The 15,569-nt window shown below is 35.0% G+C and overlaps 1 protein-coding gene across 1 annotated transcript in view; it reads right to left on the bottom strand.

The window, feature by feature from the left end:
* LOC149779496 (uncharacterized) overlaps positions 1-15,569 on the bottom strand; it is a 36,339-nt gene that overhangs the window by 10,826 nt on the left and 9,944 nt on the right. Inside the window, exons 2-7 of the mRNA XM_089940186.1 lie at positions 9,055-9,841; positions 8,452-8,634; positions 7,133-7,302; positions 4,636-4,795; positions 3,617-3,765; positions 281-359 (exon numbers count right to left, since the gene is read on the bottom strand). Coding sequence (XP_089796312.1) covers positions 281-359; positions 3,617-3,765; positions 4,636-4,795; positions 7,133-7,302; positions 8,452-8,634; positions 9,055-9,840 — 1,527 coding nt within the window. The 5' untranslated portion in view covers position 9,841. The remainder of the gene's footprint in view (positions 1-280; positions 360-3,616; positions 3,766-4,635; positions 4,796-7,132; positions 7,303-8,451; positions 8,635-9,054; positions 9,842-15,569) is intronic.

Consider the following 15,569-nt stretch of genomic DNA (forward strand, 5'->3'; position numbering starts at 1 on the left):
GTTGAAAGAGGAAAGTAGTCCATTTCATTCGATCATGTCCGTATAAAAAGACGAGTGCGAAAATTTACATATTATTCTGAACATAAATGATATAGCTTCATAAGTACAAACTTTTTAAAACTTTCATTGGGCATTCAAACGTTTGTAACAAATGCATAGAAATTACATCTGCTGAAAGCAGCGAGATGTACGTCACACTTTCAGTATCATTTTCCATGATAACGTCACACTGAAAACGTCCATGCTGTAATACTTAAAACGATGTCCTTAAAACTATTACCTCTTGTATCTGTGCCTCTAAACACAGATTCTGTATCGATTCTTTGGACCATACTCTTTGGGAGAACAATTCTAAATGACTGAAATAAATACAAAGGCTTATTTTTATTTTAAAAAATAGTAAACAATAACACCAACAATAAAAACGAATATCCGTACAACTAGCAACTAAGTATATACGAATATGGCATAAACAACAAGGAAAAGTTTCCTTATAATGTAAATATTTCATGTCAACATTTTGTAATTATGATGATCTGTACATAATATTTCAATTTGGCATTTCTGATTAAAGGAAACATACTAGACAGAAAATTATTTCTGACAATTCTGTTTGGAAACATGATAGATTAACAAGACATCACATAACGAAAAATGTCAACTATGTTTTCTTAGTTCAACATGCTGGCAATATAGATAGTTTATTATTCTTGCAGACGATAGTGCATTACTCTTGCAGACGATAGGTTATTACTCTTGCAGACCATAGTTTATTACTCTTGCAGACGATAGTTTATTACTCTTGCAGATGATAGTGCATTGCGCTTGCAGACGAGAGTTTATTACTCTTGTAAATGCTATGTTATTGCTTTGGCTGACGATAGTTTATTTCTCTTGAAGATGATAGATTATTACTCTTGAACAGGATAGTTTATTAATCTTGCAGACGATAGTTTATTACTCTTGCAGACGAGAGTGTATAGCTCTTGTAGACGACAGTTTATTACTCTGGCAGACAATAGTTTATTACACTTGCAGACGATAGTTTATTACTCTGGCAGACAATGGTTTATTGCATTTGCAGCCAATAGGTTATTACTCTTGCAGACGATATGTTATTACTCTTGTAGTCGACACTTTGTTACTATCGCAGACGATACTTTGTTAATATTGCAGTTGAGAGGTTATTACTCTTGCAGACGATAAGGCATTACTCTGGCAGGCCATAGTTTATTACTCTTGCTGACATTTTATTAATCTTGCAGACGATGGTTTATTACTCTTGTAGATGATAAGAATTGCTCTGGCAGACGATAGTTTATTTATCTTGAAGACGATAGATTATTGCTCTTGAAGACGATTATTTATCACTCTTGCAGACGATAGTGCATTACTCTGGCAGACCATAGTTTATTACTTTTGCAGATGATATTTTATTATTCTTGCAGACGATATATTATTAGTCTTGCGGACAATAGTTTACTGTTCTGGAAGACGATAGTTTATTACTCTTGCAGACGATAGTGCATTACTCTGGCAGACAATAGTCTATTACTCTTACAGATGATAGCTTATTGCTCTTGCAGACGATAGTTTATTACTCTTGCAGATGATATTTTATCATTCTTGCAGGTGATATTTTATCATTCTTGCAGGCGATATTCTTGTATTCTTGCAGACGATAGTTTATTACTCTAGCAGACAAAAGTCTATTGCTCTGGCTGACGATAGGTTATTGCTCTTGCAGATGATAGCGTATTGCTCTTGCAGACGATATTTAATTAACCTTGCAGACGATAATTTCTTACTCTTGTAGACGATAGTGTAGTACTCTTGCAGACGAAAGTGTATTACTCTTGCAGACGATAGTTTATTACTCTTGCAGATGATATTTTATCATTCTTGCAGGTGATATTTTTGTATTCTTGCAGACGATAGTTTATTACTCTATCAGACGATAGTCTATTGCTCTGGCTGACGATAGTTTATTGCTTTTGCAGACGATAGGCTATTGCTCTGATTGACGATAGTTTATTGCTCTTGCAGACGATAGTGTATTGCTCTTGCAGACGATAGTTTATTACTCTTGTAAATGATAGGTTATTGCTCTGGCAGGCGATAGATTATTTCTCTTGCAGACGATAGATTATTACTCTTGCAGACGATAGTGTATAGCTCTTGCAGACGACAGTTTATTACTCTGGCAGACGATATTTTATTACTCTTGCAGATGATATTTTATCATTTTTGCAGGTAATATTTTTGTATTCTTGCAGACGATAGTTTATTACTCTTGCAGACGATAGGTTATTACTCTTGCAGACGATAGGCTATTGCTCCTGCTGACGATAGTGTATCGCTCTTGCAGACGATATTTAATAAGTCTTGCAGACGATGGTTTATTACTCTAGCAGACGATAGTCTATTGCTCTGGCTGACGATAGGTTATTGTTCTTGCAGATGATAGCGTATTGCTCTTGCAGACGATATTTAATTAATCTTGCAGACGATAGTTTATTACTCTTGCAGACGATAGTTTAAAATTCTTTCAGACGATAGGATAGTATTCTTGCAGACGATAATTTGTTACAATTGCAGACGATAGGTTATTACTCTTGCAGACGATGGGTTATTATTCTTGCAGACCATAGTTTATTACTCTTGCAGACGATAGTGCATTACTCTTGCAGACGATAGGTTATTGCTCTGGCTGACGATAGTTTATTACTCTTACAGACGATAGTGTATTGCTCTTGCAGACGATAGTTTATTACTCTTGTAAATGATAGGTTATTGCTCTGGCAGGCGATAGATTATTTCTCTTGCAGACGATAGATTACTACTCTTGCAGACGATAGTTTATTATTCTTGCAGACGATAGTGTATAGCTCTTGCAGACAACATTTTATTACTCTGGCAGACAATAGTTTATTACTCTTGCAGACGATAGTTTATTACTCTGGCACACAATAGTTTATTGCACTTGCAGACGATAGGTTATTATTCTTGTAGACCATAGTTTATTACTCTTGCGGACCATAATTTATTACTCTTGCAGACCATAGTTTATTACTCTTGCAGACGATAGGTTATTATTCTTGCAGACGACATGTTATTACTCTTGCAGACCATAGTTTATTGCTCTTGCATACGATAGTTTATTACTCTTGCAGACGATAGTTTATTAATCTTGCAGACGAGAGGTTATTATTCTTGCAGACCATACTTGTTACTATTGCAGACGATAGGTTATTACTCTTGCAGACGATAGGTTATTACTCTTGCAGACCATAGTTTATTACTCTTGCATACGATAGTTTATTACTCTTGCAGACGATAGTTTATTAATCTTGCAGACGAGAGTGTATTACTCTTGCAGACGATGTTGCTCATTTGTAGTAATATTGTGCATGGTAAACCGTATCTAACCATGTACTAGGACTGAAATTCAAGAAAGGAAATTCTGAAGACGCATTTAATCTAAGCTGGATGAAATTTCTAAATATCGTCTGATATAATCTCGATGAATTACAGGATGTGGAAATTTCTCTATATCTTCATGAAAAATGTTGATACACATAGTTTGACAGATTCATATCAACCATATTCACCATACCTGAGAAAATCACGTTTTTCCTCTAATTCCTTTTCGAATAACTTTGGACAAACTCTTGCGAACGTGTCTTTGTCCACAACAAGGAGCTCACACGTTTCCCGCACTGAAATAGTAGCTGTTCTTCGTATATCTTGTAACAAGGCAAGCTCCTGTGAAAAATGGTAAAACTGATAAGGGATTGTAATATATCATTTAATTGTATGTAGAATCGAGATAAAAATGTAAGAGCTTGTATTTCTTAATAACTCACACAAATAAAGTTCAATCAATGTATTCTTATGGATAAGCAATTTTGTCCCTACCTTGGTAGATATGGTGTATGTATGTATATATATATATATATATATATATATATATATATATATATATATATATATATATATATATATATATATATATGCAACAAGCTCTATTTGCTGCATTTCTGTTTATGGCGGTTGCAGCCTCAAAACATTTTTATATTATACGCTATGTCTCATTGTTCAATTCCTTAGCACCTTTACACTATAGACTTTGTCCACATAGTTATGTTATGATGTAAATAGATAGAAAATTTTTGGTTCACTAATATCATTTATGTTCAATACGATGTCACGAAAGTGGCCAGCATCAAAGACAACGTTTATCTTTGTTTTAATTATGGACCCAAATACTTTGACATTGCAATATTTGTACGACTGACCTAGGGAATTATTTTCACTCTCTATCTTCCTTACGGCTCTATCAATGTCGGAAAGAGTAGGCTGGTGTATGCACATTTAATTTTACAATCTCATAATGCAAGTTATAAATACAGAACCATGTGTTTTCATTCACTTTCTTTCTGACAATAACTTGCATCCCTCTTTAACATGTGTAAGAATACATCACACACATGTAAATATGAAACATAACTAGCAACACAGAAAATGTTGAAATACCCATGGTCTTTAGAGAAGTTAACACAAATGTCTCATTTCTCGTACTTGAAATGGATGACGGAGAAAGCATTTCAAGTCCACTCTTCCCATCTTACTTACACCAAACGAATCTCCCGTTTTTAATACGACCTCTGTTTTTACAAATGGCTCTCCATGTATGTTTACGTCGTCCACGTTGACGAAGACGGACCCTGAGTGAATGAAGTAGAAGTTCTGTCCGACATGGCCTTTCCTCAACACAATCCTTCCTGATTCAACACTGTGGATACAATTAAAAAGTTTCAATAGTGCTAGAATAGTATAACGAGATTCGTTCCACGGTGTAAAACTTGTCAATTTCCCCCACCAACCCTGTACGAATTGTAAAATATTGTTATTGTTGAGTGGTAAACCAGACTCCTAAGAACAATAAAAATGCCTCAGTCAGACAAGTGCCCTGTTACTTATTACTCTGTAAGATATGTATTCGAGAACGACTGATCGCAAGATATGTATATTGTATTCATTATGCATACTGTAAATATTTTCCTCCTATAATCAAAATTTGTCACACACTTTAGTTATTACTTTTAGCCTCATTTTCGCGGTTGCTACTGAGCTAATCCCTTTTTGAATTTACCTTATCTTTACATAACTTGCTCCACAAACTTGAAACTATGAAAGAAAGTTTATATATATATGTGTGTGTGTGTGTGTGTGTGTGTGTGTGTGTGTGTGTAACACCATGAGTTTTAAAAATACTTCATAAAGTTAGCTCTTAAAAACACATAAAGGTAAAAGTTTGGTTCGAAGTCTTCTATGCACGGGGATAAAAATACAAATTTTTCAGTCTCTTATCTACCTTGTTATTTTTTTAAAAAGTAATAAAGAAACTGTATTCATTTAATTCTGTGTTTATTTCTTCATGCATTAATTTTCATTGGTAGGTCGCTCGAGTGGTTAGTTAGTTGGGTTACTTAGTTTTAAAGAGTATTTTAACTCCAATCATCTTCATGTCAAAATCAAGAAATAAAGATCGAGAATCTTCATTCCTGTGAATGACACGTGATTGAAAACATGTACATAAGGCGCCATAAGGTCATCCGTGTAATTCCTTTATTTCCAATATTTCACCTCGGGTAAACAATAAAATAAAATAGAGACAAACAGTAATACATATAATTATATTGTTATAAAGGATATACAATATATCAATTTAAATTATACAATTGTATATAGTGCATTGGCATTAAGTCCATTAGGATACAAATTATCTAACTTATGAATCCAGTAAGTTTCTTTTATGAGTCTATTCATGTCACCATGCACAATATCTATTGGCATGAAAAAAAAATCGAGTAGAGAGTAATTACTGGTGTTAAAGTGTGTTGAAATATTAGAGGAAAACTGAGGATCTCTATAATTTTTTATATGAAAGCAATGATTATTCATTCTCTTAGAAACTTGTTCAAGTGTTTGTCCAACATATTGCATGTTACATTTTTTACATGTTATTAAATAAATCATATCAGTTGATATGCAGTTAGTGTTATCACGTAGAGAAAATACTTCTTTTGTATTAGCACTACTGAAAGAAGTACTTTCTCTCATGTTTGCACATTGAAAGCACCGGTGTCTGTTACATTTAGATGACGAAAAGTGTCTTTTTTATTATATGTCTGTTTAGTTCTAATTAAAAAATCTTGCAAATTCTTGGGTCTTCTATAAGCGAGAATTGGTTTAATTTTGTAAAGTGATTTTACGCCGGTTTTATTTGATAAATTTAGGAGAGTATAATATTTATTAATTATACGACCTATATTAAGCAATGGAGGATTATATTGTATTTTGAAAGGAATTAATCTCTATTTTGCATTTTGCTGTGTTTAAAGCCTCATGTTGAGTAAGATTACGGTCTTTGTTCAGCGCAGAATCAATTATATGTGTAGGATAATTTCTGTTTTGGAAATCATCTGAAATAATGCGTCGATATCTTTTGGCCTGCCTATATGGTATACCGTTTTTACATGACATGGGATGACATGAAGAATATTCCACATATGGGTGGATATTAGTTTCCTTGACATGAATATTTGTAGATATAGTGTTATCAATATTTTTAATTACATTTACATCAAAAAATGAAACATGCGTACTAGATGCAGTATAAGTAAATGTAATCGTCGGGTGATAATGATAGCCGATCAATACATTTTTTCAGTTTTTCAGTTGAATGGTTTCAGATCATAAATATGTCATCTAATAATCTGAACCAAACAGATGTATTAAACTTTACGTTTTGAAGAAAATCTTTTTCTAATTTACCCATGAAAAGGGAAGCGTATGAAGAAGCCATAATAATACCCATTGACGTACCCATTATTTGTATGTAATTCATATTATCAAATTGAAAATAATTGTTTTCCAAGATAAGTTTTATTATTTTACAAATATCTTCACTAGATAGTGCGCTATTATTAGGATTGTTATCAAGAAAATATGTATACGCTTCAATGCCATCTGCATGCCTCGGGTAAACAGAATCGGACAGTAAATAAAAGAGACAACAAAATCTATCTACACCTAAAAAAATGGGAATATAGATATAATTGTATACCTTTGGTATCGGAAAGCTCGGCACATTGACAGCTGAATCTTCTGAGTAAATTTATCAAAGCTCTTCATGTTTCTGAGGAGAGCATGCAACTTGTTTAAGTCATCCTCAGTTCTCTCCTCTGGAGCTGTGTTCATTAGGCGCAGCGCCCAAGCCGGCATCTTGTTATAGGCCTGAAAGAGTGAACAATACAATATATATATATATATATATATATATATATATATATATATATATATATATATATATATATATATATATACAGGGCCGGCGCTACCATATAGGCAAACTAGGCAGCCGCCTAGTGCGCTGATTTCAGGGGGCGCATTTTTAAAAAAAATTATTGTTTATAAATTTTGGGGGGCCGCCAAAATCTAACTTTGCCTAGGGCGCCAGATAGTCTGGCGGGGTCTGGCGCCGGCCCTATATATATATATATATATATATATATATATATATATATATATATATATATATATATATATATATATCAATCAGTGTGTTTCTTGAAAGACAGAGAGCTTAATCAAACGTCTCTTCAAAGACCTTAAGACAAGTCTTAGACAAACGGAGGAAAACTTACACCTCAACTCGGAGAGAGATTAAACGTGAGAATAAGTTATGCCCGTGTACATTTGAAAAGACTGGCTAAAATATTACAACCACCACCATAACATTGAACTATTTCTAACAATTAATGGCAATGCAGCTGCAGTAGCAAACAAAATGAACATCTATTAATTTAGAATTTACGCGTAAAGGGCGAAAAAATTCGAAACATTTTACCTTGGTTATTTTATTTTGAGTATTGTTAGATGTATCCAGTGCAGGAAATGTAATTAGTGTGTCTTGGGAACTTTAACTTTTTCTAAATTTAACTTTTTCTAAATTGTAAAAATCCTATCATTAAAAAAATGTAAATTCAGACTTTACATGTCTAAAAATATGTTCCAGATAAAGTGATTTAGCTTTATATGCAGCCTCTCCGTACAGTTCATAATTTCAGTATAAGAAATATAGATCATTTGCCTTTATAAAGATAATGTCTGGTTGAATGAAATTACAACTTGTGCACTTATCTTTCGGACACATTTTTCCATGAAGAGCATGAGTTGTGATTTTCCACCACGTTTAGAAATTCATTGCAATGAAAAATTTGGATGACGGATATGACGTTGTTATCCGTTTCTAATTCCAAATGTAACAGAGAAAGAAAAACATGTTTTGCAATGAGTTTCTCAGATGACGTGTAGAATATCGGAAATTAACATATAAGATACCAATGTCTCCTGATATATAATGATACAAGATGATAGAAGTACCTTGTCCTTAGCAAATGCCGCCTTATTGAAGACCAACTCTTGCGCTCGTACATTACCATAGAGCGCCTGCCACTGTTCTTCTGTCGCAGATCGTGACGTCATACTGTCACTTAGCTGTTTCATGGCTTCCATCAGGCGTTGCACGCTTATAACGGTCACAACGCCTTTCCGAAAACGCATAAGCTGCAATATACATTATATCTTTGAAATGAATTCTTTATGTAGACTCTGCTCATGTAATTCACGCTAACTAACTTGCCAAGTGGATGTAGGACAGTCATCCATGCCATTACATAGTAACATACAAGTGTGTACAAATATTTATCATGCTGAATTTAACATTAAAAAGCAAGAACAAAATCTATTTACATACAAAGAAGAGTTCAGTAGCCCCTCCCCCCACATTACATTAAAGACGTCTTAAGTTTGGCAACGTCATGTTTAATAAGTATGTCTTGTCCATAGTAGTTGATTTATCAACTTGTGTCAAGAATAAAATCTCCATTAAAAGTTGGAAGAAGAGGAGAAAGCTGAATCATCACCTTTTACCCATAATTCAAGGTTTTATGGATGAGACATTATAAATTTAAGAGACATACTTACAAGGTCTGATGGGAGTTTCTTTTGTGCAAGTTGTGCTGATTTTAACTCACTATCCGTTTCCTCCGTGTTTTCCTTTGAACACTCATTTCTTTTGCGGAAGCCTCGCCTGTGTGACTTCTGAGACTTAATTTTTTCAAGTAGATGATATTTGGATATGTCCTTTCCGCTTATGCATTTGATTTCGTCCTGATTACTGACAGGTGATGCAAGCCGACCCCTATTTTTTCCTTCTGGTAAATATACGTCTAATCTCAAGATCGAATGTTCATGATTAGACAGGTATGGCGGAACTCTGTGTGATAACGGCGTCCTTGATGACGCTGCGCTGGTCAAATTAGAGCGAAGGCATGCAGATGATCCCTGCCGACCACTTTGTCCTGACACTGCTGTCCACGGTCTATGATAACGACTCCTTCTCGACACTGCTGCCGATTGCCTTTGCTCAGCGCTGCTCATTGGCACGGTTGTCCACGGTCTACTGGGTCCCTCAGCTGATGTACTGCCGTTACTGTGTAAGTAGATTAGCCTTGGTTGTCGAGAATTTCGAATCGAAACAGGAGCTGACTGGATGTGTCGCCTAGACCTCACAAATGACTCTTTCTTAGTTCTATGTCTTTCTATCATGTCAGGTTGCTGGACAGTATCTTCATACTTTTTCCAGCGTGTCTTACTATTTTCCCGCGAAACAGTTTCCACAGATATATGGTCTCCCGGGGAAAGTGTTATTTCTGGTTGCCCGAGTTTTAGGACCTTCTTGTCAGGATCGGTTCCGTATGTGATAGGCATTCTGAAAAGTCAAGACCCGATAAAATTTGTTTTTCTCGACCAATCAGAATATATCCATTTTAAGGTCTATTTGATTAGAACCCTATTTATTATAGTAATGAATGAGGACTTGCTAGAGCGGCTTGCCCAACTATCTCTTATGATCAACATAAATTTTTAATATTACTCCATTGTGTTTACTTGTCTTGACTAGCGCTTGCAAAAGTAGCATGTGCAACGATATCTGTTTTACGAGTTTTTTAAGAGCTGGAAAAACGATAGAGAAATATATACTTTTAATGGTGACAAAATGTAAAGAATCGATAAGTTCTCTTCAACTCTGTATTCTTGCCCCAAATTTGGGCTATTACATATATAGTTACACGAGATATTTCCATTAAATATTAAAACATATTTTGCTTATAAATGTTATTGTTTATACGAGTTAAAAAATAGAAATGCATCCCCAAAATCAGTGAGCACCTTGATTCTACAATCCACGAGCCACGTGCTCGGCACGTCTCCCAAACTCTTGTATAATATTATAATGCAAGGAAGACGAAAATTAACATTATATTCCTTCATAATTTAAGCTTACATAGGCGCAAAATGATTTTTTATTGTTTAGAGAAAAAAAGATTATATACACTTTAAAGGTTGTAACAGAGCTTTGTTATGTATCATTAATTTGTATCTGTTGTTAATTTTTTTCTCCATGATAATGATAGGTATAATTGCAATTTTGACTTGACCTTGTCCAAAATTAAGTTCACGTTGTACCTGACCAGCAAAGCATGTTGCAAGATTTATATGTAACCTGCAGAAATATCTATCAAGCAGAACACCTCTCTCAATAAAAAAGTCATTGGTACAATCAGACATAGTCAAAGGCAATACCAGTCTAGATATCACTTCGAGTGACATTTTATATCCCTCTCTTGTAACATCTCGCTTTTGCATTCACATGCTGAATGAAACTGTAAACTGTCTAATGATGCGTGCTAAATGATATTTACTATATTTTTGTATGCGATTTTTATTCAAGATACCTAAACTACAGCATTTGAAGGTGTTACAGTTGTTGATTGTTGCTATGTTTTACGGATCGTCTCCTTTGCAAAAATACCCGGCTTTGGATTTTCACGAGCTCTACCGTTTTATGTTCTTGTGGTAGATTTAGTTTGGGCAATGACACCAGTTGGTAAATAACAACCAATACCAGTAAGCAACGTTTGAGGCATCCTCCAAGAAGACAATATATTAAATACAGGATATTTCATTCGCATTGGTAAAACAAAGCTATAAATTGAAAAATATTAACAGATAAATACTTGTAGGAGCATTGTACTTGCCTGAGTATCAGCGAGTGACTAAGAAAACGGCGACGTGTACGATATCGAAAGCACTGCCGATCAAAGAACACGTAAAATGAGAAAACATCTGCTAAAAGAAGTGAAAGTTCGTTGGAAAGGATATACACCCAGCTTAGATTCTTTAGATTCAGTAAAATGAAGTAGAAGTTGACAACATGCCCTGAAACACACTTACATCTTCTTTTCAAGAACAATAAAAGCAGCAGCATCATAAATGTGGGTGTGACGTCAAAAGTTGCAAGCAAAATCTTTGTGGTGCATTCTATCACTGGAGCAACAATTGGAAAGTTTAATCTGCCGCAAGGAAATAAGCCAGTGTAGATTATATTACTAAGTAGTTCTATATGGTTATCGTCTTCACAGTCCTTCGTTGAAATATAGATGACACTAACAACAACAACAGAATATTTGCCTAAGCCAGTCCAATGAAAACGCTTCTAATTACAGTGGAAGCCTTCTTCTGGAACACTTGGAACTTCACTCTCATTTGACAACGAGTCACTCTTCAGAGACCAGAACCGCCGAACTATAAATGATCAAATTTTATTTAACATTATTTAGCGACAGTTCTATGGTTGTATTTCCTAAAAGCACATTATTCCCTTTACATCAAGCTATGCAATTGGATCACTAAGATCACTGGTAAGCAGCTTTGGAAGAAATCATTTATCCCACTCAAGTCAGGAATGAAGCCAAAAATGTGATTGGAGATAAATAATTTTTCTCGACAAAATAGCAGCAAACAAGTTCATTTACGAATCCAATACACCAAGGAAGCAAACCCCCAGTTGAATATATATTTCAAGAGAATTCATGAAGGATGTTCTGCCGTCAATTCTGCAAAGCACCAGAGAAAACTCAATAAAGTGTATCGATAGAGTACCAGACATTGCTCGCCGTCTTAAAATACAAGAGATGCTTGCAGGTTTAAAAAAAATCGTAAAGAATCCCAAATCTCCTATCACAACTCCAAAAATATAGACTGTTTCGAATGAATTCAAATAGTCATGAATGTCCTAGTTTAACATAATGACGCAATCCAGAATGTCCTTGAATGAGTTCACAGTAATCCAATGTAGTGTGTATAAATCCAAAAGTTACTGAGTACTTCAGTAATTCTATTATTTTAAATAAATAATTCATCTGAACACAACATTAAACAAGACTGGTCTAAAATAGGAATGAATTATTTCTTTCTCAAATTCATATATATATATATATATATATATATATATATATATATATATATATATATATATATATATATATATATATATACCTTTTCACTTGACCTACATATTACTTTTTAAACGGAAAATTCCAGACTAATTGTAAATAAGATTGGGTGTAGTATATTTCAAACTCAAATGCTGTGTAAACATTCTATTTCCAACTTATAATCATGGACAAAAGTTAGCTATGTAAACATTTTGTTTAGGTTATTTCAAGTGCAACTTGCAATAATGGACAAAAATAAGCACACATATAAATATACATAACAGAAGAAACACGTTACAAGTTCACCGAGAATGTATAAATTCTCATTGTTGTCATATCAACAAATCTCAGTTTGACAGTGTCATTATCAGTATAAATGGAGTTCTTGGACAAAAAGTTTACTCTCGAAAGGAAAGGTTACAGTGAAACTACATTTCTGAAAACGCTTCTCCAGCAAACTTTAATATGATAGATGTATCCTATGTACCAAGGAGTCGCTCGACAACGAGGACATGGTTTAGGAGATACGTTTAAATCTGTTTTTCGTATGATAGCACCTATTTTAAACCTACGATGACTTGACGTTTGCATGCTTTCAAGGATGCGGCATCGCGCAAGAAAAATAAATTCTCTAAATATATATTCATCTAACAACAACGTCCTAAGGAAGTCTTGATGAAGGCATGAAACGAACGTGTTGATTCAAACATGAAGGGAACTGATAAGGTACCGGAACACCTCGTTCAATTTGGTTCACGGTCTTGGTGAAAGCTTTAATTTCGTATCTACGTCAAAAATCAAGGACAAAGCAGAAAGATATACCCAAATCCAGTTAGATCCCATATACAATCCTCCGCCTAAAATATGATAAGAAAAGAAAAACAACAACTGACATAGAACTGGACGTGTGTGATTACTAACTGAAGGAGGAAACGATGCCAAGAGATTCGTGCATTGTTCAAAGTCAGAACTCGATATGTTTGCCATAACACAGGTGAAGAAGGCGATGCGATAATCCCAAACGGATATAACGTATCCTGTATCATCTTTCACCACCTCAGCTTAGATAGATCTGAATAACAGTTGAAAGTCAAAGTTCTCAAATTGGACGACGGCAGTCCAGGTTCTGACGCTAGAGAGGCACCCATCAACAATCTCATACATTTCTTGTTCAGCGAAATTGACTTGTACTTTAATAGCAAACTGATGAGCAGCAGCATGGACATTTAAACTTACCGAGAATAGCTGGACAATCTCTTGACGATCGGAAAAGAAGCCACGAACACACCATATGATGCCTTCTTGGGATGGAAACCTGACACCTTGGAAAAGTTCAACAAATCGATCCAGGACTACTAAAATTAAAGAAGATTAAAATAAACACCAAATAAACGAAAGACTGAACACGAACCTAATGAGATCGACGAAGAGGATGTTTTCTATCCAGAACAACAACGACAGTCACAGACCACAAGTGAAGAAGGTAAATGAATGGCTATGATGTCAGGATTACCAGAACAAGAACAGCACTTAGTCCACTGCTTTGCTGGAAGGAAGAATCATATGCTTTGATATGGTACATTGTTCAAGATCATCCTAGTCGGCAACAACACGGCAACTTTTCCATGCTGAGTTCCGAAGACAATTTGGAAGAGTATTTGGAGGAAGCATGTACTCCCATCTCATAAGAGAAGCTTTTGAACATGTGATATAAAGACTAGCATGATCACTAGTTACCTGCATTGACTTCCCTAGAGACAAAACGCATCGATGCTCTTGTGCAAGGGAGTAAGAAGGCCATCCGACCATTGCCTTGACAGATATTTTCATGGAAAATGTCTCGTGTTAACTAATCACATTTTATCATCTCCGAAAAGACAAAATAACTGATAATTTCGTCGCCTCGTGACTAAGTTTTCTTCACAACTTGATGGAATTCAAAGGTGTGCGTTGGTAACTTCATTTCCTCCTGACTCCCAGTTTGTACACAGCATGGTGGAATTCAATGATGTGTGTTAAAGATGAACTACGATCTCGAAAACCTAAAGACGTTCAAGTCTATGTCACGAACACGGATCACAAACATTGTCCAGGAAGCCATGGTGTTTATATTGTGTGCGGATCATATTGTGAATTTTCTTTATCACTCCAACCTTCGTTTCCTTCGTTTTCCCTTAGAACAATTAGTAATTCTCGTGACTGTGAATACTCCAGAAATGACGATAAAACAGAAAGGTGGTTTTATGAGCATTATGAATATCTATTTTCTTTACGTCAGAAACGTAGTATGCTTCGATGGCAAGGTCACACTGTTTAAGATCGTTTAAGGTATAGTCTGACTCCACATCGTTGTCAACCTTTTTCATGCTTAATGTTTTATTTGATATTTTTAGATAGAGAGAAGGGGACATGCCTAAGTTCTTCATTGTCACGGAATTGTGTATCATTTATATTAATATGTATATGTGATCAAAAATGTACTGGGGTTTCGTTGCCGCGCACAGCGTCACCCGAGGGTGGTGTATTTTTTCGGCTCTAGTTATTTCGAAATACTGAGCGCAACTCAACCCATGCTGCATGTGCAAATTGTATGCGGCGAAAACCTAAGTACCTAGCTTAGCATATCTTATAGAGCAAATTCTTTATAAACAAATTACACTACGATGGGTCTTGTCAGGAAGCTTACCTCTTTACGGCAGCAAATCTCCAGCTGTAGAGGTATTGAAATTTAAGTTTGTTTTCTTTATTACTATTAGTTTTATATGACAGAATTGTTTCATATATTAGATGTTTTAGAATTTATACAACGCCATGATATTAGAAATACTATAGTCTGGTTCGAGTTAGCTACTTGTTGTAACTGAACAGACACATTGAATTTAATTATACGCTGCATGCATTGAACGATTAATGTAATGGGTATCGAATTTATGTGCGCGCATGCGCAACATATATCAATGCAGAAGTACTTAACCGTGTCATATGAACTACACGGTTTAGTTGTTATAATTTTAGCTGCCTTATGTATGGTTTGGTGATGTGGAGTCACAGAACTATGTGTGATTTCTTGTGACGTGTACGCTGTGTCTGGTGACGTTGGTTCGGAAGAGTGTACTGGTGTTCTCGATGCGAGGGACCAAGGCTTCGCGACCATCGGGT

Source organism: Sinohyriopsis cumingii, chromosome 17, assembly GCF_028554795.1.
Source record: "Sinohyriopsis cumingii isolate HCF-2022 chromosome 17, ASM2855479v2, whole genome shotgun sequence".
NCBI classification, from domain to species: domain Eukaryota; kingdom Metazoa; phylum Mollusca; class Bivalvia; order Unionida; family Unionidae; genus Sinohyriopsis; species Sinohyriopsis cumingii.